Source organism: Mugil cephalus, chromosome 5 (assembly GCF_022458985.1).
Source record: "Mugil cephalus isolate CIBA_MC_2020 chromosome 5, CIBA_Mcephalus_1.1, whole genome shotgun sequence".
NCBI classification, from domain to species: Eukaryota; Metazoa; Chordata; class Actinopteri; order Mugiliformes; family Mugilidae; genus Mugil; species Mugil cephalus.
Genome location: NC_061774.1, coordinates 16476688 through 16504503, shown reverse-complemented (window position 1 = coordinate 16504503; position 27816 = coordinate 16476688). Strand labels below are relative to the sequence as shown.

At 42.7% G+C, this 27816-nt stretch overlaps 2 protein-coding genes across 4 annotated transcripts in view; one reads left to right on the top strand and one right to left on the bottom strand.

The window, feature by feature from the left end:
* The window catches only part of flt4 (fms related receptor tyrosine kinase 4), a 50136-nt gene extending 42024 nt beyond the window's left edge, over positions 1-8112 (top strand). For 2 of the 3 annotated variants that reach the window (XM_047584747.1, XM_047584749.1), the window contains exons 22-30: positions 134-228; positions 2221-2343; positions 2536-2647; positions 2880-2979; positions 3170-3296; positions 3383-3507; positions 6123-6243; positions 6437-6522; positions 7553-8112. In XM_047584747.1, the coding sequence (XP_047440703.1) occupies positions 134-228; positions 2221-2343; positions 2536-2647; positions 2880-2979; positions 3170-3296; positions 3383-3507; positions 6123-6243; positions 6437-6522; positions 7553-7766 (1103 nt within the window). In that variant the 3' untranslated portion in view covers positions 7767-8112. The remainder of the gene's footprint in view (positions 1-133; positions 229-2220; positions 2344-2535; positions 2648-2879; positions 2980-3169; positions 3297-3382; positions 3508-6122; positions 6244-6436; positions 6523-7552) is intronic. The other variant, XM_047584748.1, reaches the window with a different exon arrangement.
* Positions 8113-8781: 669 nt separating this feature from the next.
* Positions 8782-26432, bottom strand: ergic1 (endoplasmic reticulum-golgi intermediate compartment 1). The gene is made up of 10 exons (XM_047584750.1): positions 26278-26432; positions 20096-20157; positions 16242-16314; positions 15730-15824; positions 13531-13655; positions 12830-12934; positions 12694-12754; positions 12369-12469; positions 11557-11679; positions 8782-10078 (listed from the first exon to the last, which is right to left on the bottom strand). Exons 1-10 carry the CDS (start codon positions 26295-26297, stop codon positions 9971-9973), a joined length of 873 nt encoding a protein of 290 aa, XP_047440706.1. The 5' UTR covers positions 26298-26432; the 3' UTR covers positions 8782-9970.
* Positions 26433-27816: the final 1384 nt, after the last annotated feature.

Below are 27816 nucleotides of genomic sequence, written 5' to 3'. Positions count from 1 at the left end.
GAGTCAGGACTAACTCACATGAGTGAGCGCATGATACATCTCACTGTCCTGTGAATGAAATGTAGCTGTGGGTTTTTTTCATTTCACGTCTCCCCTCCTCCTCCTCCTCCTCTTCTCTTCTCTCCCCGTGCAGTGGAAGACTTGTGGAAAACTCCTCTGACAATAGAAGACTTAATTTGCTACAGTTTCCAGGTGGCTCGTGGGATGGAGTTCCTGGCCTCCAGAAAGGTGAATTCCTAGCGTTGGCGACGTCGACCGACTACTGGTGAAGAAGCTGTGGTGAATTGTTGGCAGGGGTTAGCTATAGAGGCAGTTTGCCGGTAGCCTTGATGTGATTCATGTCCGGTTCAGGCAGTAGAGCAGCACCTCCACTAATTCAAGCGATTCAGTTCACTGGATCCTTTTCTCGGGTCTCTGCTTTGCCGCCATGGAGTGCGTGTGCCAAGGGAATAAAGCACCACCTGACAGAAGTCAGCTTTTCGGCCCTTTGCACTAATTCGAAGAGGCATAGTTATGTAGATTCCAAAAGAATCAGCATGAAAATGCATATTCTACATATGCTGTTGATTGGATAATACTATTTCCTGTAATGCAATGCAAACATTAAACTAAAGGCAGGGTATGCAATTATTTTTATTATTTTTTTGCCATTTTACTGAGTGTCGTTGGTTTGACTGTTCCCATTGGTTACTCTACATAAGTAGTGCATGTTTACATCCCGTTGCTGGTCAATAACTATGCTGAAGTTTGTTTGTGCGTAATTAAATGTAATTATAGAAAATTAAAGTGCTTTACCTGTAACTCAGCCACTGAATAATTGTTCCACCACCATTCGTGTTCAGTGGAACTGCGGCGTATAAACAAGAAGGGGGGAGGCAGTGAATATTTTACATACCCTGCCTTTAAGCTATTCACAAAATGCCAAATCAATTAGGGGCAGTTGGAGAAGGCGTTTGGAAAAATCTTTGTTTTAAAGCTTAATTAACAGTGAACAGTTTTAATGCCTTTTTTTTTTCACATTGAAGGCATTTGTCCCCGTCAATCAAAAATGGTAATGTGCTTTAATTGCTCACATTTATCAAACGGCACAGCTTAGGATTTGAGTCCACTTGTGTTTATTTGTCATAAAAAAAAACAATGAATTAATCTATCGCAGTACGCCTTTTTTCAGAAGATTGTTGTGTTATTCTGTAGTTGTACACCTGGCATGTCAATTTATCATCGTGAAAAGTAGCAGAAACTGTGCATACTTAAGGTTACTATGTAAAAATGTTGATTGAGTGTAACACTGGACCCAAGTGCATCTGGAGCGTTATCACAAATTGTGCTAGAGTATCTTACCATTGAGATTTCAGTTCGAAGTCTTTTTGTTCTGACTTGGCCTTAAACTAAAACAGCATGATTCTGCACTCATTTACTAAACAGTAGTTAGTTGACGCAGCAGAGGTCTATACAAATGAATGAAAGAAAAAAAAAACAACAAAAAATAATTAGAAAGGAAACTAGGCATTCAAAATTATTTAAAAAATTTAAAAGCTTAGGTCCATTTCAAGAATAAATCTCACAGATGGCAGAAACTAATATTTAAAGTTCACAGTATCCAGGTATCGCAGACGTCTGTAAAATGCCGCCGTCACCGACTTGATTCTTATTAACCCTCAAGCACTGACACAGCGATGCACGTAACCTGCTGCAGCCTATCTCGCTTATGAACCAATGAGACTGATTGAATTCTGAAAATGAAAGTAGCGGAGAGCAGCTCTGGCTGATTACGAATATGAGACTGAGACTTAAAGCAGACGGTCTGCGCCCCCTCCCCAGTCCCCCCGAGCCCCCCACAGCCCCCACAGCCCCTCCAAAACATTCATCATCCTGAGCCACATTTCCTCGGCAGCTTTGTGAATGATGTTGGATCTCCTGCAGTGATTCTTCAGAGCGAAACCCGTATCCAGACATAGTCCAGTCCCAGTTAACAAACTGGCACACGCACACAGAGAAACACACACACGCACACATATATGCAAAAACACTCTATTGAATTATGAGGCAACAGATTGTAAGAATGGAAAAGTTGTTGTTATATCTACTGTTCACTCAGAGAAACCAGGGTGGAATCGGCGCATGCAGACACTTCCACAAACACGTGCACACACATGCATGCACAAGCACCTGCCTGCTGGGTTATGATGTATGTGTGGTCGTGTGTGTGTGTATCCGCAGTGTATCCACAGAGACCTGGCCGCGCGGAACATTCTTCTGTCAGAGAACAACATCGTGAAGATCTGTGACTTTGGCCTGGCCAGAGACATATACAAAGACCCCGACTACGTCAGGAAAGGCAATGTACGGCGCCCCCGCCCCCACACACACACACACACACTCACCACGCTGCAATTCCCAGTTTAATATCCATCTCCATTTCCAGCTGGGAATCGTAAAACTCCAACTCTTAATGATTGCGTTTAATGGCAGGTGTCATTTCTGTGTATGTGCTTCTCACGTGTTGTGTGTCTGGCGCTTAATCGCGCTTCTCAGGCTCGTCTGCCTTTAAAGTGGATGGCTCCAGAGAGTATCTTCGACAAAGTGTACACCAGCCAGAGTGATGTGTGGTCCTTTGGCGTTCTCCTCTGGGAAATCTTTTCACTTGGTAAATTGAAAATCTCAGCCTTTCATATTTTCCCAAGCCAGTCATTTGCATGAGGGAAAACAAGGGCGACAACTCCAGATGTGCCGAGAATCAAAGTGTCTATAAATCTGCGTTCCTGACAAAAACTATTTGGTACTTGTAACTCTTAGACGCAGAGTAGATCTGACAATGGCTTGTTTCCCTATCTCTGATATGTTAATGAATGAACCACGCTCTTTCCATCCGCCCTCAGGTGCGTCTCCGTACCCGGGGGTGCAGATTGATGAAGAGTTTTGCAAGCGACTGAAAGATGGCTTCAGAATGAGAGCACCGGAGACTGCCTCCCCTGAAATGTGAGTGTTTATTCTTCTTCTCTCTTCCCCGTCTTGAATCTAAATCGGCCTACGCTGTCAAATGGGACTTTAAGATTTAAACCTCTTGAACTCAAGGAGGAGTACGTAGGAATCGTGATGAGATCAAGTTTTGCGGTTGCATTAATGACTGTGCTGCTCTTGTCTTGACTGCGCTGCCCTCTGCTGGTAGATATGGCATCATGCTGGCCTGCTGGCAGGGCGAGCCCAAAGAGAGGCCGATGTTCCCCGGCCTGGTTCAGATCCTGGGAGACCTGCTGCAGGACAACAGCCTACCTGCAAGTTCCTCTGGAGATTCAGTAACACCAACAAGTTATCGCTTTTTTCCAAAAAAAGAAAAAGAAAAAGAAATTGGGGTCTTGATCTTCTCCCTGTTTCTCTCCAGGATGGGAAGGACTACATCCCTCTGAACCACTCACAGAACTCAGAAGATGACGGCTTCTCGCAGGCCTCATCACGCCCACCGTCAGAGGAAGAGTTGAGGCTGGCTTGCAACACTCTGCCCACGAGGTACCGACGCATCCTGACTAAAATCGATACCTGTCACCCTTATCTTATAGCCTGATCACAACAACTGGGGCAGACCACTGAATCTTCCATTTGCTTGAAATAAAAAGCTGAATATTAGGTTTTGCAGACACTCTTTTAATAATGTCATCTTGTGGGAGAATTGGCTCCTACAGGAGTTTATCTTGAGGCGCTTATCTTGTAAATCGGTGACGGCGTCATTTCGAGAAATGATTAAAGGTTTGACACCATTAAATTGGCGAAGGCAGTTATTTGTGTGAGAGTGTATTGTTCATTACTATGTCATGATCGTGACAGCCCTGATTGCATGTATTGTGAAAATTCAACGGTCTGTGCAGCCAAGCCCAGACATGGATGGATGAATGTATGGATGCACCGTCACTCATTTGGGGTTGAACTCGCGCACGCCGTCCTCTTAGGATAAATATCTGTCAAACACAGTTCCCAGCTGACATCTTAAGTGTTGCATTGGAGCTAAACGACACGGACGAGTATTGAGAGGCGGACTAATGCGCTGCAGGGTTCAGTCTGCTTAGGAGTCGCGTTGGCAATAACAAAAATATATCGTCAGTGGTGAACTCCACATACAAATAAACATCTTCAGCTTCTTTATTCTTATTACTCTTCCTGGGGTCCACATACGCATGCAATGTTTTACAAAAGCATGGCGTATTACATATAGACATCTGAACCAAGAAGTAAAAATAAAAACATTTTCAGGACAAAAACAGAACATATCACATAGATGTCAATTAACTGATCCAACAGTCAGATTAAAAACATTTCCACAAATGGTCCAACAAACCATTCGTTAGTGTCTAATTTCTACTGTAATAGTGTCTCATAACTTTCTCAAACCTTGCCTTGTAGGGTAAATTGGTGATTGTACCAGGTAAAATATTCCCCACTGTGACGGCCCCCTGTACATTACAGATCTACGTAAAGCATCTGACCTGGGTTTTTGTTTAGTAATATAACGTCTGGCGGCCTCTCTAGTAGTTTGTCAGCATTTCTTTGTGGTTCTTGAAGACTGACAGAAACCTCTTTTTTTCCGGTCACGTTCATCTTCTTTAGCCAAATTTTTTTTTTCCCAATGAGTAAGAACGAAACGCTGCTGTTAAAAGTTGGCCTACAAAAGCTGAAAGTAAAATAGGGATGGGGGGTGGGGGCAGTGACAGAATATTAATGCGTCACTATTTGGGTCATCAAAACAGCGTTGGAAATGTGTCAGACCTGAAGACAGAACGTGACGCTTTGGTCGCTAAAAATACATTGATAAAGCAAAACGGACCACGGCTTTTTGGAGCACGAGAGGATATGACAGGCCTGGTGTTACACCGTCATGTGTTAAGAGCAGAGGTCGTTCTATTCCCCAACGCTGACGCAATGGGAAAACGTTTTTATTACTCCCGGGCCTACTATCAGTATTTTCGGCCCTAATCTTTTCTTTATCTTGTAACCGTTTCGCTTACGGTGAGTCAACTAAAACAAAAGGGGTGAAAACCGTAGCATGTGACCTGGACTCTCCTGGAACTGGCCACTTGAAATCATTTTTCGTAAAGCTGGTAAAAAGTTTAGAGTTTGAAATGACTGTCTTTTCGCGAGGTCACGTCGCACTGCACAGTTCAGGAGAATCAGATATTGTTCTCTCTAATCTCACACTGGCTCATGCTGCAATATCTGAAAATAAGAGTAAAACATGGCGGATGTTATTAAGATTATCACGTCTGATCGGGGAGCTTTAAATCGTGGTGCAACAACTTGCTGGTGTGACGCAAAGGAGTAAGAAGTGAAGTCGGCAGTTGTATGCTAGCTTAGAGGGCTACGATGTTTACCGTCCTCTGTTAGCTGAAAGTACGGATTAATCACCTCAATCATCTCAAATTCTAAACATCTTACATGTTTGATATCAGTCAGAATGGTCCTGCTGGGTCACATTGCCAGTAATCGAGGCCATAGGTCTTCAGTAATTTAGCTATGTTTTGAAGCACATTGAAGTCCCCTGATCTAGGCTGAACCTCGGTACAGATTGGTCTGGACTGGCTTAGGAGGAGAGGTGGATCAAGATAAATAAAAAGCTCCTGTAGTCTTAGCCCCTCTCAACACTGAATCTGTAAGCCTTTCACATTACCAGGTAATCTGAGCCAAGCCTCAGAACAGAGCGAGATCCACACCAGATATGTCCTCTGATGGTCCGGAAGGGTGAATCTGGTTAAATCCGACCAGATCTCCTATAGTCTGAGCCGATCACAACCAACTGAATGCTTCTTCTAAACACTTCTAAACATGCTTCTTGAAGTGTAAACTTCAGTGGCTAAAACGGACGACTCCTTTCTCTAGTTCCAGTGTCAGGACATGTTAATGAACTCTAATGAAGACATAGTTATGAAAATGACAGTCCGGCAACGCCAGTAGATCTCACTGATTCCATACACACCTTCAAAAACCAAAATGAACCGCTTTCCTCTTGAGTGGAACATATTCTGCTAATGTTTTAGCCGAGCCAGTCCAAGTGTTTTTTTTTTTTGTCTGTATTTGTGCATTATGAGTACCCTCTATTACGTATGTATCTGATAATCTTTTCAACTCTCGCCCAGGTATTATAACTGCGTGCCCTTTGGCGGATGCGTGTTCGTGGGCCCCTCTAAATTATGCCAGCCCAGAGTGAAGACATTTGAGGAGCTGCCCCTGGAGATGCATCCACAAAAATCTTCTCAAGTAAGCCCTTCATCCTCTTATCGGTTATCGTTTGGGAGCGTGAACCGGCTGGTGACCTTCTCCGAGAACATCCTCCTCGGATATTCACCCCCTCAAGCAGTTGCTTTTTGGTGGTGACGAGCGCGGCGGCGGCGGGGGCCAGCCGAGAAAAGGCGCCAAACTCACACGATGTCAAACCGTTGTCTCCCTTCAGGACAACCAGACGGACAGCGGCATGGTGCTGGCCTCGGAAGAATTCGAGAGGATCGAGCACAGCCACAGGGGCGCCGCCTCGAAAAGGTGAATCGCACAAAAGCTGCCGTCCGCGTGTCATGCAAGAGATATGCAGCCTGGTATTTAGTCACAGGCTTTGACATTTCGGCTGATATTCACTTATTACTCAGCGTGAAACCGCTCTGTGACTGTCAGGTCAGAGAGAGGCAAAATATATTAATAAAGGAAGCTTTTATAGAAGTTTCACATGTTTTAGAGTCAACACGAGAAAACACTCATTCTGTTGTTCTCGGAAACTGTAGGAGAGTCACCCAACGCTTTACTGTATGTCTAGTGAAACTAGATTGGTAAGGGAAGTAAGAATCAGCAGAGTCTCGACTTGTGTACGTATGACTAAGTAGGAGTAAATGGCAGACTCACAAAAACCCAGCAGCTTTGTATGCATGTAATGCTGAAAGGCGAGACGTTTATCAATATTTCTGCAGCAGAGCGTAGGAGGAGCCTTTAAGAGCAGAGATGAAGATATGAGAACGCAGTGGTTGAAGATAGAGATCCTGTCCACCTCGGTTTACGTGTGGTTTGTCCATATTAGCAAAGATAGGCTGCACAGTCAAACAGAAGCGCGTCTCAAAACCACCTCAAAACTCAAGCTGTTTTTAGACTTTTTCAATCAAAACTCCAGCTGCCACCGTCTGAAACATGTGAAATCGTTTTATTTACTGCTTCAAACTGTAGATGTTACAGTAACCCTGTGTACACGTTTGGGGATATTTTCAGCCGTGGATTTCTCACCGCAGCGGGTGTTATAAATAGAGGCAGGATGGTGTATGTGGCACACGCCTCTAATAAACTAGCGTCCACGGTAATAAGGGAACTCGTCACAGCAGCAACAGTGTGCGTCAATGATGTGTTTTAAAAGGGCGATAAATAAGGAACATAGAGAATAATCAGATCAAAATCTTAACAAGAATATCCACCCAGACTCATCATTTAAATTCATGTATGAGTCCTCCACCCTTCAACAGATGGCATGTGTCCCTGCAGTGTTTGACAGGGATGCTGAAAGCTGTCTGTCTTCCTTTGGCTCTGTCCTCAGTCGTATAGGCAGCAGCAGCAGCACGGAGCCTCTGACAGCCTCCCAGGGATCCCCGGGCGAAAGCAACGGCGGCACCGGAAGCTCCAGACACCGGCCCAACTTCTTCAGCCAGCTGTCAGGACAGACCTTCTACAACAACGAGTACGGCCACCTGTCTGAGGAGGGCTTCTGCGACTTCTACTCCTCCCCAGACACCCACTCTTCGAACGTGTAGTGATGCGGGGCGAAGAAAGGAGGGGGTCGGGACAGAGAAAGTGGAGCGCTCAGGTTGAATAAGTGCAGTTATTGACATGTAACTAGTCGTTTAATAATGAAGAACAGGTTATGATTGATCCTTATGACTTCTACTCATCTCAAAATCCTTCGTCTATGCTGCCTCGAACAAATGGACAGAGCCGCATGTGCTTGAGGTTCCTCTAACCAGCCACTGGGTGGCAGCATCGCGACAAAAACGCTAGTATTTTCTATGCATATGCATTTATATTTTTTATCTTTTATATACAGAGCTTCCTTTATTTGTTATGACTCATGTAGGAAGAAATAAAGAAATTTATCTTCTTGCCGGTTTCACGTCTGTGGTGATTGTGCAGTCGGGAGATAGGCCGGTCACTATTCCAGGCAAGTGCAGGTTCTTGCACTTAAGCAAAAGCGACAAGCCGCGTGACGATCCATGCGGCGGACCATTTAACAAAACAAATGATATTTGTGTAATCCGTGTCACTTGGTGGAGGTGTAGACGCTTGGCTACACAACGGCGTTAACTAATAATAAGTGACGGAGGTAAACAGAGGGATGCAGGGTGAATAAAGGAGTGAGTCACACTAAGCACCTCTTATCTGGAGCTGGACGTAAGCATGATGATAGCTGTGACAGCTTAACACCGTGGTGCATGCTCACATCACAGATGACAACCTGCAGGGTGTCGGCACAGGCTGCCAGCTGAGGCAAATGAGCGGCGTCTGGGTGCAAAGTCCACCGGACCCCCTCATAAAGAGGTACGAGGGCTTAATACGGATCCCAAAATTTAAAAAGGTAAAGGTTCCATTTTCACTTTCTGTAAATGATTTGTGATATATTCAGGTCAACAGTGTTTTTTGAGGGAACGAGCTTCTTGTTGACAACCAGCAATCGTTACTTACAATTAAAACCCCGACTATAAAATGAATAGTTGAAATAAAACGAAGTGAAAGAATGACAGTCAAAAACAAACACACAGAGTACACAACAGCAACCTCTACAGTACCTTTTACTCAAGGGTAACTACAGGGCAACGTGAGACGGAACAAGAAATGAATGACCTTTGGAGTAGAAAAACTGGTTCTCCTGATTATCACTGTACTTGAGCAGAGGGAGAGTTAACCACAGAATTAAAACAAAATATTGGTCAAAATAGTTCTCCCCGTACAAAAATCAAACCTTCATCACAACTTACAACTTTATGAAAATCAAAAAAACGGTACCATGTACCGTGTAAATAAATCAAACAAACTAAACCTTCACCTTATTTCTCAAGTTAAAACTGGAGACATTTAATTGTAAAATATTGGGTATATATGGAATGAACCGATTGATCCATGTTATGGAAAGAAAAAAAAAGGCGAAAATAAACTGTAAACACTTTAAACTGAAACATGCATGAAGAGCACACTGAAGATACCGGGTTTCGTGGCAGCCACTGAAAGAGGGCGTCAAACAAATGAGAGCTGATGATAATCAGTAAATCTAAAGGCACGCGGCTTGAATACTAGACAGACTGACTGTAGCACGGTGCAAAATGCACTTCTACAGGCAGTTCAGTGACAGGAAACACTTTAGATTTCAGTTCAGTCGATTCAAGGTTTATAAACCCAACACTTCCTTCAATTAATCGCTGTTTTTTTAGAGTTTTGAGGAACCCAACATAGTGCAGTGAAACTGATATACTAACAGATGATCTTTTCTTGACCTCATTTACAGGCTCAATTATCTGTCAATAATTCAGGGATTAATTAAAAATGATTTGGGAGATAACGTGCTAGCACCAAATTTTGGAAATCTGCCTTTTTTTTCTCTTCCAACTTCATTTTAAAACTATCAGCTGCAGCTGGTTGAATCTTGACACACAGTACTTAAGTAAGAATTCATCCAAACGGTAACAAAAGAGATTCCCTCTCCTCTCCTGACAGTGAAGACGGAGGAAGCGGACATGTGATAGTCAGCGTCCACACGTCACCAGAGCAGATGGAGCCTGAAAGGATCTTCAGTAAAAGACACGCAGCCGTGTAGCCTGGTAGTTATATCGGGTGCCAGAGACTCTTCAGTGGTCACGGTGATACGATCTCCCCGAGGAAGTCATTTGGAGCTGGACTGGATTTAGCTAACAGGCTAGCAACTTTGCACTTATAAATAAGATGCGAGGAGGGAGGTGGGAAGCAGTCCTCATGACATTTTTCCTATCTGGATCTTCTTCCAGGCCTCTGAAGCAGTAAATATACACGAGTCGATGATTCCCGCGACCGTGAACGTCCCTCCAACAATGGCACAAATCTGCAGAAAAGGTTTTAGGTTTTAATGTCAGCATTTAAGAACTTCGATATTTTTATCTCTGGTTATTGTGGCCCAGTATCAGCAGGTGTTCGTCATATTTAATCACAACGCTGCGTTACACTGACATGTCAGCATGGGATCCAGCAAAGAGCCCTGCTGTATGTTGACTCACAATTCTGAGTCATCACTCACGAGCACGCTATAAGCACAGTCATCTCCTGCCCATGCCTTAAGCCATGATAAACCTAAACAGCACAAAAACAAATAATGGTGTAGCTCATCAGGAAGGCAGCCAGTTTAATCCTGACCCACTAATCAGGCAGCAGGAAACTTTCCAGTTGAGGTGGTTACTCCTGAGCCTAAATTTTCTTGACGTAAAAGGTGAGGTGGGGAAGTTGAGTCAGATACAAATGGGAAGTTTGGGAAGTGAAGTTATTCCACTACTAAATCAATATTGCCATTGTTGCTGTACTTAAAAGCTCCATGTAGGTTAGTTTAGTGCACAAACTGGAAGCAGGAGGAAATGGCTAAGCAGGTTAGCCTAGATAACCATTAGCTACCTTCCTTGTTACTTACGGTATGTCCATTTTGATTCCTGACACAAAAGGAAGAGCTTGACTTTAGATTAATCTTCAATTAACCCAGTTTTGGGGAAACAGAGCAGTGAAACAACGTGTAAACACAAAACTAACCTATAATAGTAAGCTGTAAAGTTGCTTTGGCTAGCATGCTACCTAACAGGTGCCCTGCTACACATTCAGCAGACACAGAGCATTTATTTAGCATTAGCCTTTAGGATGTGATTTTAGTTAATGCCTACATGACACATAAAAGTCTTATACTAATTCTCATTTTAGTGACCGGAGGAAATATCTGTCCATTTAGCAGCTAAATGCTTCTTTTCACCAGCTAACCGCTAACTTTGTTGGTTGACCATTGAAGTTTTAGCTAAAAGGCACAAAAATACTTCAGAGAACTGAAGGAAACTGAAGTCGTTAGCTTCATTTATATTTGTTGTATTTATTCTCCTTGAACGATACCAGTTCACAGCTATGCTGGTTAACTTTTTTTGAGGCTATAATTTAGCATAAATAGCAGGGTCATGTGAATAAAAATAAAGTAAATCCTAACATTGCCATGTGAACATGCTAAAAACAAGGCTAAAAACAAAAGGCAACTGGACTTGTTTTTGATTCCTTGACGACCTTTCGGCACTCATCAAAGAGGCTTCTCTGAAGTTTAATAGGTGCAATGTTCACCCTCTCAGTTTAGGATGTTATAACATTAACATTTACTGTTGGCAATAAACAATGATTACAGCTGAGATCAGACTTGTTTTGTCTTAGCGCAGCTTAACATGGCTTAACACTGGATTCACTTGATCGACACAAAGTACTCGTTAGCCAAAACATTAACACATTTAACTAAACCAAAAAGAAATGCACTCAAATGTAATTGAAAATGATTAATTCACTCACTGTTGTGATGAAGCGGTAGAATGGCTGCCTCCTCTCTGTGTACTTGACTGTGATCGGGCTGAGGTCGTATCTGAACCAGATTGCTGGGATAATTCTGCCCGTGTGGCTGTAAGCAACGTACTCCTGGAAGCGTGGAAAGGAGAAAAGAGAAGCGTCACAAATTTCAATGAGCTTTGAAGCTTTGCGCTGGCAAGAAAAAGCGACACGCTCAAAAATGAACACATCAATCCCATTCAATTTATAAATAAATAAATCCAGCACAATTCTCATTATTATCTTTCATGGTGGCAGCGGCGTTTATGGGTGAAGTCACTCAAAAGTCATAAATGACTAATTGAAAATGAACGATGGTCAATTAATACTCAAATTAAATAATCGTAAGTAGCCTACAGTGTGTGTTTATGACAAACATTGAATAGCAAGGCGGGCCATGACATGGGCTTTTGTTACAGCCCGAAGCTCAGATGTGTGCATCAGCCTGGCCTTTATTTATACTTTGGAAATGGAAGTTTTGGAATATCTTGCTCAGGCCCTCATCTTCCCAGCTCCACAGCTGACCTGCACTGTTATTAGTCCACACTCCCAACCCAGCTGTCAGTCAACACAGTTCTAGGAAGTGTGTTTATGGTTTGTTGACATCGTGGGGCAGCGTTTCCAGTCACCAGGGGTGGGCTTTCACTTCCAGGTGAGTGCACAAGTTAGCACAGCAGTACGTGCTCTGGCCATATGTTGGGAAGATCACGCTGCCTCCATGAGAAGTCCAAAAACATATCATGAACCCGAAAGGAATAGGGAGTGCTGAGATACAGTACCTTGTTGGCTACTGTGTACTGGTAGGAGAACCTCTGTCTGCCTGACAGGTCTTCGTATACAGTTGGTACAATCTTCAGTATGTAGTCATGTGAGGCCAGAGCTGCAAGGAAATTACTTCGATTAAATAAAAAGTTACTTCGATCCGAGATGAAGTCATGAAGACGAAAGCTGCCGGAGTCAGCTGTGTGACAGCTTCCTCTCAGCTTGGATTCAAGAGCTGCCCACGAGGTGTCTAATTTCATTCCCTCATCCTATGTCAGCAGGCAGGCTTACATAAATGTCACATAGTGGCTAGAATGAGTTCATGTGCGAGCGGATACATACGATTAGATGCCAGCCTGTCGGCCCCTCCTAAAGCGTTAAAGGCTCCTTGGACTTTCTGTACCTGTCGAGAGGAAACAGATCCACGTTAAAGTCTTCATATTGCAGATTATTGTGTCTCTTTCTTGCGTGTCCCGACCTGGAGCTTTTCTCCAAATGCCAGCTTGTGGATGATGTGAGTCATGTCAGGGTTCTGGGGCTGCGCTGTGGCGCTGTGCGTCGACACGTGGAAGTTTCCTGGTACCTGAAGACACGCACGAACACACACGAACACACACACACACACACACACACACACACACACACACACACACACACACACACACACACACACACACACACACACACACACACACACACACAGAGCTAGTTAGGTTTGTGCCAGTGAAGCCACGGGCATCCGTAACGCATCTAGTTAACTAATGACCGCGTCTGAAGGCGGCAGCTCGTGCACTTGGTTGGAAAATAAATGTTCCTTGACGGGCTTTACGTACGAGCAAATGTGTTAAACTACTGGGTTAATCATTTTAAATGTGCTGGAAAGACTGACGCACAAGATGGAGATAGGACAAACGGATTCACGCAGCGCAGACTGTAAGTGGATGCCAGAGCTCCTCCATTTAACATAAATCAATTTAGGTGCTATGATTCACGTCAAAGACAAATAGTCATAATTATAATAATAATATTAGAACTAGAGCGCACGGCCCAAAAAATACCACGTCTCTTATTCATCTGAGCGTAAATACTGGGAACAACACCACTACTTTTGCTATTTCCTGGAGGAAATCAGCAACATATGATGCGTTCAGTTTGTGCGGGCCAGGCCTGAGGCCTTACTTTATTGATGGTGAACACTCCCTCGAAGCGACAACCGTCCCCCTGGTTGAGAGGAACCTTCATCGAGTTGTCGATGTGACCGACCTCGTGGCGGCCCATCTCATCTTGGATGTCCAAACCCACCACTGACATAAAAAAACAAAAACAAAAAACAAGAAACATGGGAGACAGTGCAAACATAACAAGGAAGTGTCAAAGTACCATACGGTTGCCTCCAAACTTTTACTGGTGCCGAGTTAATCAATCACGCAATCGAGAGCAAATCAACAAAAACAAACTCATTTGGTCTAAAACCTATGATCAGTTCCCAGAGATGTCCTCAAATGTCTTATTTTATCCAATTTACAGAAAATAGTAGATAGTATTACAACCTAAAGCCTATCAGTTATTTTAAACAAACGCTGACTACAATAACTACAATAAAATTCATGAAGCAAATATTTAGTTACATTGAGATAATTTCAATCTTTGTTTAGTTCAAGAACATTAAAATGTTGAGGACATCATCTTACACGCTAAATAAATGCCTGAAACATTCTACACATTAACTTATACATTTTCACTGTCAACAACTAAACATACATATTTCATGAATGAAGAAACAGAAAAGTAGAGAAAAGAATATGACTGCAGAGAGTGACCCACAAAGTAAACACACCGAATCCAAACAGTCCACTTATCATGCCCATCACCCCGTCTCTGTGTCTGTGTTTTTCCATCTAGACTTCAGTAACCCTCCCATGCAGCCTGCCGTGTGTTGGCACACTGGCAGTGGCCTATTTTCAGAGCCTGCCTGAGCTGCATGTTGGCCAGCAACGCAACACACAGGGGGGACGTCTGCTGGACGTGTGCTAAAACCTCCGCATGCCGTCTGTCTGACCTTTGACATTCAAGACGAGTTTAGTCTCAAAATACAGTGCGCAAATATAAGGGCAAGTGTGCCTGCGTGAAAGGGAGCGGGAGAGATGGTCGTTTCTCCTTTTTAAGACATTTCGGGAGTTGGGAGACGGGCGATACGAAGTGGATCCCGGCTGAGGTGGGGTGGGCTGGTGCGCGGGTTATTATGAGGTTATTACAGGCCGCTTGTGCTTTTCCGTGAAGTCACAAATCAAGACGAGGCAATCCGTAAAGGTCAGCGGAGGGAGACAATGTTTAACTCTGGGAGAGCGGAGCAGATAAATAGTCGAACTAGATGAAAATGCCAGGTTTTCCGTGATGGAACGGTTTCTCCATCCAAGTAAATGTGCAAGGGATGACAACCTGTTTGGAGGCCTGGAAAAACAGACTGATGCACAATATTAACTCGCGTGGGGGGGGGGAGCGGGAGGGGGTGGGGGGGGCATCTCTGCTCATTACATGCAGCTGCAGTGCGGTTACACCAACCAACGTGTTTGAGATGGTATTTAAGAGGGCCCCGCATTTTGGAAAAAGAAAAAAAAAAAAGAAAAAGTTTACATTCTGCAAATAAACAAAACCACCATGCACACAATCATCAAGAGCTTTAATTAGAACCGGCCTGTGTTTAGGCATGCCATGAGTGCGCTGGTCTGAACACGTGGCCGACAGCTGCGCGTCTGCATGCCAGGGCCTATCTATCGCACAAAATCTGGACTTCATTTTTCACGCAGGCACTCATTGGCTTTGCCATTTTTGGATATCGCTCGACCTGAGTGAATGTGCGAGTTTTTTTTTTTATTTCTGCGCCAATGTGTGCGTTTTTCTCGGCGAGATCTGTCACCCGGCATAGTTTCTGAGGGGAGTCATGAGGCGCAAATAACCGTTGACGGCCCCCTCCGCCCCCTGGCTGCGCTTCAAGAGGCCTGCCCGCTTCCGCGACGCATCGGAGGGTACAGTAGAGGAGCCAGCGCTGGCAACTCGACGCCGGGGCCCGCGCCGCAGTTGTGTGGCAGCACGAGATTAAACAGAGTCTCGTGTTATCTCGTGGGCATGCCGCAGCGCAACTGAGCCAGCAAACAATTATGTAGTGAGAGTCTTTATCTGGCGTCCGCATTTATCTTTTGCCAATACGCCGTGTTAAAGCGAGTGGGTGTGGACGATGGTGTCTGATAAAAAGGAGAAAAACAAACCATAAAAACAGACGCGCTGAAGGACGTGAGCGAGAGAAAAACACACAAACAGGAAGTGAAGGAGAGAAAAAGGAGAGTGGTAGATATGTATATATAGTACGTATATACTCACAATCACAGTGCAAGTTTGGCAAACTGATGTTTAAACTCACATCTATCTTCCCACCACTGTCTTTGTCAGGGTCGTCCACATACAGTTCATTGACACTGTAATGGACGGAAAAGAGAAACAATGGTTAGGTTAAACTTTTAATGGGTTGAAAAAAAAAAATTAAAAAAATTCTCTTTCCACAATACGACCTTCGCACACCACTTTACAGCCGGGGACTCATCTTGTGCCAAAGTGCGAGGAAGGAGCATTAGTGTATCTCTGTCAGTGTAATTTCCTCTTTCTGTCACACCCTCCCCAAGTCATCCTTTATTACACATTGCCAAGAGGCTGACACATGCACAGTCAATTTCCTGTGAAAAAATTGACTTCGCTCATTGGTTCCAACACCGAGCTGGGCAGAACACATCATAATGAGGGCATTGACATTCATGATTAAGCTCCCGTGTGGCCCATCGGCCAAGCGCTCTTACGTTACAGGATGTTGCGAGACGGGCGCATGCCGAGGTACCTACATTTCAGTGGCTATGAATCCCGTCAGCTCGGACAGGAACAGGAAGATTATGAAGACGCAGCAGAGAATGGAAACTGTGGGCAAAGAGGAAGAGCGTTAGCAAGAGCAGCCTCACTGTTGATGTCACATCTCTCGCATCAATCTCAAGTTTCACCGGCTTCTCACAGAGTGATGCAAACCCGCTGAGCCGAACTTAATCCGGCCTTTTTGGAATGGCTGACCTAAGCTACCGACATTAATGAAATCACGGCAGCCATAAAAAATGTTTTGTTTTTTTTTTTCTTTCCCCCCTCTCTAAATAGCGGTTTTACTGGCGGTGTTAGGTCTGCCATTACGCAGGTTTTTTTTTTTTTTTTTTTAAGACCCACCTACACAAATTACACATTAAAAGGCAGCGCACCAGGCAGCCATTACAGCATATTGTGGTGATCTCATGCTTTGCTTTAATACAAAGAGGTCATTTTAGGACTTTCTGGACAAGCTCACACACACACACCGACAATCGCAGACATCCTCCTAAAAAAGAACCTGCGCAGAAACCAAATTAGGAAAACCTGGTGTCTTTTTTTTTTTTTTTCCCTACAACATAAAGTGTGAGCTTAAAAGGAGAGGGAGCCCGGCTGTCTGTTTCATTTCATGTGTCAAACTAATCAGCCGAAGGGTCAAATAAAACACGCGTTTACAAAGATAAATATGGAGGAAACTGATCTGGGTCTGCGCAACTGCGGTCTATCCGGTATGGCGAGAGCCTGGTCGGAAAGCTCACACTCAGCAGGTGAGGCGTGTTTACGTGGCAACTGTCTCCTAGTCTCACACACTCTCATGACCTTGTGGCTGGCAGGGCGTTGCACCCAACCTGCGGCTGGCGGAGGATTTACATAAGGTAATGTTTAACCAACAGACAATGGGGAGTGTCGCTATGACACATGTGTTACCATTCAGGTTCATCAAAAGACTCGTACAGTAACTCTACCCCGGCCTCAAAGGATGAAATACTGGAAGTGGCGTACTAGCGATTAGAGTGATGGTCTACCACTGTTTTAACGTCAACAGCTTCGCAATGGAAACCCTGACAAGTCGAGAGATTTGCAAAGCCCCAACCTGAGTGCTTTTTATTTAAACTTAAGCCCATCCGCAGAGGTCATACATTCTCAGAGCCTTGACACAAATAATCGGGTACAATAACACCATGAATCAGCCGGCGACATGAGAATCCAGCCTTACACTTCCCTAATCAGACGTCCCACTTATTTTTGTACTGTTTATGTCTCGGGCCTAAAGTCTATTCTCCCCACAGACGAATGACAATCTTCTATCTGCGCACGCAGGACACACGGATGTTAGTCATCGCACATATACAGGCCGATACAGTACATTAGATTTGAACCAAGAGAGGCTGCTGGGAACCACTGTGGCAAAAACAGAGGTATTGTCTGAAGTAAATACTGTTAAAAAAAAAAAGACGCAAAGGAATGTGCCCCTAAAGAAAGAGCAACAAAAACAGACGGGGTCAAATATTTGGCCTTTTGTGAAAAAGGGGGGAGCCTGTTTCTGGTTGCCTCTGAACCACACAAGCCAGAATACGAGCGGGACCTGCTGCGGGTGAAGCAATAACATTTACCTAATGTCCGAATCAACCCAGTGCCCTGACTCCTAGACAGCGGACAGAGACAGGAAGGGAGTCGACTGTGGAGAGGAAGGACTTCCATCCATTTCCTACTGGGTGGAAACTCCGGCGTATAGGCAGCATGTTTAGTAAATTCATTGTCTTCCCTGTCATCTAGTAAGCTTTTACAGCCTGTTTTTTTTTTTTTTTTTGTTTGACTGTTTGCTTTCCAACGACAGCCCTCTATTTATCCACCCTGTCATAGGTTTTGTTTGGCTTGCTCTGCGCTACGTTCTCATCAGCTGACCAATGAATAATCAAAACCAGAAAAATGACAGAGGAGCCAAAAATGTGTCATCGTGTCTTGAGCCTTACGTAGCGCAGTGAATAATCAATCCAGCCTCTGATTACACAATGACTGATTGATGACAAGCAGAAAAACATTCCACGTGACAGGAAAGAAAAACACATTCACATTTCCACTGATGACTTCTCAGGAGCCTGTGGCGAAACGAAAGAACGCGATCATTAACATTCTTACCGTAGCAGTTGTGCTAAAACAGGCCCCGCTAAGCGCTGAACTCCGCGCTAGGACACGCAGATACTTGAGTTACAGCTGTCAACTCCTCTTCCTGCTAAACTGTTTTTTTTTTTTCCCCAACACATCTTCACCTCCTTCCCTTTCTCATGAAAAATGTGTGTCAAACTCCAAAGGTATGCTAAATACGACCTCAGAAGCCCTGCTAGCATCGCAAAGATATTACCGTTCAATGACGACACAGTTTCCAAGTAAGCCAGATGAGAACATCTGACACAGAACAGGCCTATCACTTCAGGTTATCGAAAAGGTTATCACATGGATGGCAGCTGCTTTTTGGTGTCCACTGTTATTTCACTCCTTGAAGGGCAGATTAGCGTCTTACACATCTAAACAGCGATGGATGAATCAGCCGAAGTCAAACAGTCGAGAAATGATTAAGAATACATTCACTGAGCCGCTGGGATGGTCTCATGTCCCCGGGCAGTCGTTTTTTCCGACATGTTTCAGGCCGTTACTAACATTTGCATGATGATAAAGACCAAACAAAACAGGTCGTGGCACTCGTGACACATGACTCATTTCAAATGGATGCATGTTAATCGTAAAAACATTCTCTGGGGCTTGTTCAGACCTTGCATTGAGATCCAATCTTTGGCTATCCGATCACAAGTGACCGGCTTTAGGCACGAACGTTCAGACCTGGCATTGAACACGAGTCTCCGGATCCGATCTCAGTTCCGTGCTCTGTTTGCAAATAAACCCCCGGCATCATCTGGGGCGCAGTAGAATATTCTAACAGCTGCAGTCTCTAATGGATCGCTACAGCTGCTCCAGAACCAAGTTTTATGCGCGCGCGTCGTGACTTGGGCTTCACAAGTTATTATTTATTGATCCCAGCCCTGACGTTAGTTAGACCTGCAGAAAACTCGAATGTGGCCAGAGATCGTATCTCTTAAATGAGATTGCAATGAGCTGGGGGCGAGGGGTTCACACCTGCCTTTTCTGTGATCAGATCGCCCGGATCAGATCTTAATCTTAATGCGAGGTCTGAACAGGCCTTTAGCTTGTGACATGAGACATTTCTGTGAATATGATGTCAACAACTTGGCGAGTCATCGTAGTTTTTTCCTATTTTGGGAAGTCATTCATTATCAACGTCGGATAAGCACAAGGTAAGATAACAATACCCCCAATGTGTTAATTAGAGGCGCATAAATATAAAAAAATATATCGCTAGCTTAGCACAAAGGAAGTCCTAACAATATCAGGTGCTGCTCATAAATTCATTTTGTTCATTGTGTTCAAGATCAAGAAAGCTTTAAAAGCAAACACAACAGTACAACTACGTGCCGGCCGTCCACCTTCTCCTTTGTTTTGAATTATTGAGTAATACAGGTACTTTTGTTACCAGTGGACAAAGCCAGACTTGCCGTTTCCTGTTTTGAAAGTACTGCCAACATCTCGCCGGTTTCAGATTTCATGGGAGTAATTTTGATCTTACCAGCTGGGTGAAAATGTGTGCTTGTACTTTAGCTTTTTTTTTTTATTTATTTATTTTTTTTTACAAAACTCCATTTTGCATTTTTTCAGTGCATGATTAGAAAAATCTACATTCAAGGATTCCAGCTACATGATGTGAAGAACTCCAAACGTGCTTAAACCAAAACACGCGGCCGTTATTTGGGCCTGAGCGCGAGGGACTACTCACTGAAAGCTCCTGTGTAAGTTGGCTGGGTGAGGTCTTTTGGCACTTTCCTGTAGATATCAAATCTGAGGAGAAACGGAAAGAAAGGGAAAATTAAAAAAAAAAGCACAAAAAAAGGGGAAAGGGGAGAGAGAGGGAGAGAGAAAAAAAAACAGCAAATGTTAAAACTACGTGCTGAGAAAAGCAGCACATTCTGTACCCATCAGGCTGTGCGATATTACAGCAGAGAGGAAGAATGTTAGCTCTGGACCGCTGCCATCAACAGATCCAGACGGCCAGCCGCAACACATACAAACACACACACACACACACACACACACTCTTTTACAGGGTCACGCCTCTTCCTCTCAATGTGTGCTTTGTAATTACGACCTGACCCCAACAAAGGTCTCTGACACCCCACGTATACACAAAGCCAACATAAACACACACGATGACCAATGGAAAGAGAGCAGCAGCTTTCAACTATATGGAGAAATGCCGTTGCATCGCAGTTGTTACGGTCAGCAGCAACAGCAGTGAGGGATTTAGTCAGTCGGTAGATTTATTCTCATCTAAATCTTCACTTTAAGATCCATTCAGACGCTTTGAAAAAAACACACTTTGTGTAAACCTGTGATTCAGAAGCGGAGGAAGATCGTTACCACCTGACACTATCAACTCTCCTCTTGTGAAATGCTTTTGTTGCCTATTTTGGGGAGCTGAGACAGGGAAGAAAATCTGCTACTCAACGCAAGAACTATTTAAGTTTGGGAGTTCTAGCGCATGTCCTTTTTGGGCAGTGAAACTTTTTCGACCCCGAACTCCATCGCTCCGGCTGCGCAAACCCCGCCCGCTCTCATCTTCCCTCTAGCACTTTCTCTCGCCTCCTTTCCCATCTCCAACCAAAACACCCTCATCTGTTCGCATTTCTTCCACCAAGAGCTGCCAAGGGGAAAAAAAAAATATAATATGAGAAAAATAATAATAAAAAAAAATCACAGCTGATGCAATGTAGGGTGGAGGAGGAAGCAGGAGGGAGGGCTTCCTGTCCAAGTCTCGACCTAGCTGCTTCTGGTTTTGCCACAGTTCCTGCTCTCTGTCCTTTGTTTTTTTTTTTATCTTCAAAGTACTGCAACTGGTCTCTCTCTCTCTCCAGTATTAGATCACTGCTAATAGCAGGCCGGACAGGAAATATAGGGCAGCACAGAGAGGGAGGCTGGGCAGGGAGCTCAGGGAGTGGTCGTTATGTATCAGGGTCAGAATAAATACTGGCCTAATGCACTTCCTGAATGTTAGGCCTTAATGTCCTCCTGTCCTCTCCTGAGGCCGCCAGACAGGTGCAACGGTGTCATGTGAAAAGTTTCATCGACTGCCACATGTTTGATTTCAGTTCAAGTATTACATCATTTTACTTTTAGATTACCCCTGTGAGTTGTTAAAGGAACTTAAAAAGAAGGAAAAGTTTAGTTGGCACGTTGGGGTGATGTTTTATACTTTTATCCAGTGGAAAGCACATGAATTATATTAGGTTATTTCTAGGTAGAACTATTTATAAACCTCAGGCTCTGCCTTTACTAGATTTAATTTATTTGCAATTGCTGAATATAAGCATTACATTCACATTATTATATAATTCAGGTATGAATATACATACACATACACACACACACACATTTATATATATACAAAGACAAAACTTAGATAGAGCAATATATTGCGATTAATAATCAATTAATAATTAATATTGATTTTAAAAGAAACAGAAATGGTCATGTTTTGGGCCGATTGTGAACGACTTCCACCACTTTTTCTTTACAAGTGCAATAAATTGAAAATGGATCATTTGGATTAATATGTTTTTTTTTTTTTTTACTCAATTTGTCCAATGGATTATCATTGTTATCTGATGTCCATATATACAACTTGTATTTTAAGTTGCATGTCATCATCAGCCGTATGTGTGCATATTTATAGGGAGCCTCAGTTTCCCATTGACGAACTGAAATGTGAGCAAAGAAACTAAATCTCCCTCCACCGGTCGCTCCAGACGTGAGGTGGAATCCAACGCTCCATGTGAGCTGTAAATAAACTCAGACGGATGGACAGTCTGGATATCAGCGGGTCTAAGTGACGCTCGAACTAAACGGTCAGAGATGTGGACACCTTCATATGATACGATAATAAATTTTTATTTCCTCCAGTATTGGCGGAAGTCCATAAATCACGTGGATACACGTACTCCAGCCCACACACACACACATCATTCTACTTTGATATGACGGAAACAACATGATTGATTGCAATAAAAAGCATATGACTGTCTCATCCTTCCACCTCTATCCCACCAACCGTGTGTTAAAGTTAAAAGACCTGCTATACAACGTGCAAACACTGAAATAAAACCATAAAATAATTATTCGTCCAAAATATCACAGACACACGTGACATCGGATGCGTAAACCTTTATTTTTAAAGGTCAAACACAGAGGAGAGCTGGAAGGATGTAAGTTATAGCTTCTCCTATTATACGCAACTGCATTTATTCAGGTAAAAAACATATATATTGTGGAAATATATATATTTATATATATATATTGTGGATATCCGTAATATTTTAAAACATGCTTTCATCTATTTTCATGTTTCTATTTTTCTGTACATTTACATGAGTAAACCACTCAAACCATCTAGTACAATAAAACATTCTTCGTGCGGCATTTTAACCATTAGAGTACGACAGTATTTAAAACCTGTTATGAAGAATAATTGAAGGACATACTTATGTTGATGTGAGAATCGAGATCAGCCAAGAGATATATGTTGCATTCGGACACTTTAACGTACACTAGATTTGATGCGTCTATTTTTAGTCAGGGTGAGAACTCAGTGCCTCCTCATTTCCTCCGCTCAGAACACTCTGTGTTCATGAATATTAACGCTGACTCTTGAGAGTTCACCCTTCGGCCTGTTGTTGACGTTTGTAATTTCCTGAATTACAGTCAGCACATCTACCTCCGTCACATCTTGCTGCACCGTCTTCTGCAGCAGGGCCCTGTGTTTTTGTGATCAGTGAGGACATGGTGTACCAGCATCCTATTGTTGACATCGTGGAAGGGGAGGACAGGGCCACTTTTCGAGGAGGGTTCTTGCTAAATAAATCCAAATCACGCAAATGGGTCACAATGAGTCAGTGGCTCACCCATTCTGTGACTAAACCTACTTTGTAAACGGCCGTGGCCTGCATCTTTCTTTACGTGGGTTGTCAAGATTATAAGATATTATTACATCTGCTGACATAACGCTGAATATTCTTCTTCAAGCTCTGAAGTCGCCATGATCTAATCATCACTCGAAGTACATCATCAAGTTAGCCCAAACCAGCCCTCCTTGTGTCAATAAATGACACAATTGAAATGTCAATGAATGCACAAGATAAAAGCCTTTCAGTTATGCACTCATTCTTTCGTTAGAGGCTCCATTGAGTCATCCTGAATGAGGTTATCCTCATTGTTAGAAGATGATCTTTCTGCTATGGCACCGTCGAAACCATTCACAAGAAAAACTCAAAGTCTATACGTTTTGTCCATGCCCAAATCCAGCAATGAATCGATCCCACAAACAAGGAGACCATACTTAAATCCCTCGTGTGTATTAACCGACAGCTGAAAATAGTACCAGACAAATGCGCTACTGTTTGAGCAAAATGTTGAAACCAACTCAGTGTATGTGGTTACATCTTGAATGTCTGCTCAACCTGACTAAAATCTGTCCGATTAGAAATTCCAATTTAACCGTTTACACTGACACTACTGTAAATAACAGTGTTTTATTACGAGCACAACATGGTTCTGCCCACTGTGGGGCATCAAACTTTCCACAAATATAACAGAAGAAGAAGAGCCACGATAATAAAATCTGTTGAAAACACACATTTTAAACACATCTTCAAATGCAACAAACAGCGCTGTTTGTTGAGTGCGGATCGTAGAGACTTGGGGACATGACACGCATTTTGGAACAAGCTGTAATGTCTCACATTCAGCGAAAAAATAAATTATGATTTTTACCCAAATGAATGACGAGTCCAGCTGATTAAGAGGTCCTTTATGTGTTCACACTGGTGAAAGAATGTGGTCACAATTGGCCAGACCAAATGGGGCCTGAGTTATCGGATCACAAATGTGTCCTCGTTGTGTCCTGAGTGTGCTCACGTTAAGATAGTCAGTTGCGACCAAATCCAATGCAATCCAATCCAAACCAATCCAGTTTTATTTATAGAGCATTTTAAATCAACTACAGGGTACCAAAGTGCTGTACAGAAGAATAAATAAAAGAAAAAAACACCAGATTTCTCAAGACAGATGCTAATCTACAATTTGCTGGCTGTGTTGAGCCAGTCTGTTTGTACTGAGGTGGTTACAAGTAGACCACTACTCATATTAAAGCATTGTTGGCTTTTCAGGGAATTCCTTCATCGTAAGAAAAACAGAAAAAGAACACCAGCTGTATGCTTTCATTTACTTCTGGTGATGTAAAAATAAAAAACACACAACAGCACTTTCCGGGAATACATTTTACCCTTGTGTATGGCGCAATCAACGGTAACTCAAGCCGTTACACACTCTCTTGCACTAGTGACTAACACTTCACTATTTCTGAGCAGTCGACGCGATGAAACTACTTGTTAGTTGGCCAATCAAGCTACTTCCATCTTTTTCATGCGCGCTCAGGGCTCCGAGATGACCACTAGATAACCCCATGACCTGCTCTCACACACCCATCTACTGTAGAGGTACCATTAATAACGTTACGACATCCTGTGTAGTAAATTCTTTCTGTCGTTAGCACACAGCTGCGTTTTCCAGGAGAGACATGAGCAACTGTGATGAGACCGAGTTGTGTGTGAAATTGAATAAAATGTCAGAAAAAAAAAAAAAAGGGTTAAAACTGACCAGATCCGTTCAGCTTCACCCACAGAGCTGACTAACTGACTGATTACTAATCACACTCCAGATCCACACTCACTTGACCACTTCATTTACATTAAAACCGTGTCCAAAAGGCAGTAATTCAACACTACGATAATTTTGGAGAACGTAGTTTGTGGAGCCTTTAAACTGGACTGAATTAATCACAAAGGTGTTTCTGTTGTTTAATGCGGCCACGTGGGCCTGTCAAAACAATGCAAACATGTGTCGGTACAACACAATACAATTCAACAGACCTACAAAGCACAATGAAAACAACGTTGAATCAATAGTTCTCTCAGAAAAACGGCAAATGCCCTTGAGACAATCAATCATATTTTTTGACATATTACATACATGTAATATACAGAAGCCAAATCTAATCATATTTTTTGATTTAATATGTCAAAAATTATGATTAGATTTGGTTTCTGTATGACCTAAAAAAAAAATCACACATTACAAATTTATCCTCACGTTTAGCCCTAGTGATTTTTTAAGGTGACGTTGCACTAAAATCTGCGTGGCTAATCAAGCGGTGGTGTACTATTTTGAGAGAATTCCACTCAGTATCTGGCCAACAGAGTGAAGTGACCCCGGTGCAAACGGCAACAGAGTGCAAACATCCTGCCTTTTGGTTTGATCAAGGTGTGCTCTATTGACAGGTCCTAAGGAGTAGGTGTGACTATCATTTCAGTTCCTGTTGACCAAGTATCAGCAGATTAACTGAATGGCCCTGCAATCTCAACGGGTGTACTTCTTGACTTCCATTGTTTCTGACTGTTTATTGGTGGCTAATGGGTGCATTTTAACCATTCAATTGTAAATAAGCCCAAACCAGGTCATTACCTTTGCTTAGAATAATACTGAGCTTTGACACCAAGTGTGTTTTCTGTCAGGGACACTGCACCCTAAGGTTAGTGCAACCACTTTGTTGCAAACATTGGGCTGCACGAGGAAATCTGCGCATGCGCAGGCGGGCCGCCTCACTCAGACAAAAAATCCACTCACACCTGAGCATCACTCTCCACACATTTACACACGCAAAAAAAGCTTCACGGTCCCTGCCACAATGAAGCCCATTCATGGCAAATGAGAAACAACACTGTTACAACTTTGTCTGACTCATTGGTAGGCGATGCTGTGCCGGTCGTTAATTCATCCAGAGAGCGTAAAAAAACACCGCCACCGTCCCGTTAACAGCTGAGCCCAAACGAACGGAAGCCCCGTACTCACCTCCTAACATCGAAAGGCATGATGTTTGCACGTTTGACTGGACAGGGGGGGATTAGCGAACAAAGCTACAAACAACGGGCGACCATACAGCTCCCTTCAACACTACCGGTTGTTCATCGGTACCGGGCTGACGTCAGCTTAGGACGCTTTGCAAAAGCTGATTGGCTGAGAGCTACTTCCTGTTCGCTCTGATTCTTCTTCCTCGGTGTTACGTTCCTTCTCGAAACTTGACTCAGATAGATCCTAGTCTTATTTCTAGTTATTTATGTTAAATTAATAACAGCAGCCATGTAGTTTGATATATCGGTAGATTTTTGTATAGTTTTAATGCCCTGAAAGTAAATTTATCAATTAGCCAACGTAAAACGTTTTATTATTATTATTATTTTTAAATAGAAAGTGGGTTTAAAATGTTTTAAAACAAAACAATTACATTCAATATACAGATAGAAAAAATGTGGTCTTATTATAAAACGTGATTTCTTCGACATCCTACAACAAATTAAAAAGCTTTTTAAAATAATTCATTGCAATTTCATTTTTTAAATATTCAGTTATTTTATTATTTTTTATTATTGTGTGTATAGATTTTTATCTATCTATGTGCAGTTAAATACAGTTAGAATATAAAACTGTTTTGGAGGCTGTTTGTAGTGCTATTAAATTGGTATTAAAGTTTTATTACTATTATTATTATTATTATTATTATTATTTATTGTTATTATCATTATTATCATTATATAGCCAGTAGGCTAGGTTAAAATGGAAACATTTGTGTTTACGTGAATTAACTGTAGCAGCATCACAAGCCACATCCTCCAAAATTATCATATAGTTCAATTACCTTTCTTTAGCTATCAATATAAACTTGGAAAACTAATACTAATATTCCTGTGGTAATGACTTATGTCCCTGCTTACAACAAACACAACAATTGTTTGGCTAGCTATATATATATATATATATATATATATATATATATAAAAGCACCAAAGTTACTTGTTTTGTGTATAAACTGTGTAGTAACTCATTTTCAAGCAACTTGGACCAAGCTTTAAAAAACGTTCAGTAAATGGAGGGAAGATAAGTGTATTTTTTCAGGCAACTTTAAAACTGGTCATGTGTTTGTTTCATATTTAATCTAATCAGTTGGTAACCGCCACAACACAGAAATAGAAAGTGATACGTCATTGACACCGTTTTAAAAAAAACACACAAAATATATATGTCACGAAAGACAATCCACAAACTCCAATATTTACAGTTTTTTCCAAGCATTTCTGGTATCCCCACACTCACAGAAACACGAAACAAAACACATCTGGCTGCGTGGCTGAGACACTACAACGCTGGATTCGCCTTGTGTTTTCCCACTGTTGGCCCAGCCGTTGCCTGTAGTGACAATGACAGTAAACAGGCAGGGATGACAGCAAGTGACAGCCACAGGACCACAGGAAATGCCTCTTTGTCACCTTCTGTTTCACTTCCCTTTCTGGACGAGAGTCATGGTTGGTTACGGACATCGACTATGGGAATCAA

Excerpts from the sequence above, each read along its gene's own strand:
- ergic1 (XM_047584750.1), bottom strand. The coding sequence starts at position 26,297 with ATGCCTTTCGATGTTAGGAG. Across the intron at positions 20,158-26,277 it reads ATGCCTTTCGATGTTAGGAG|ATTTGATATCTACAGGAAAG; the intron begins GTGAGTACGGGG and ends GTTTCTCCTCAG. Across the intron at positions 13,656-15,729 it reads GCCAAACTTGCACTGTGATT|TGGTGGGTTTGGACATCCAA; the intron begins GTGAGTATATAC and ends TTTTTATGTCAG.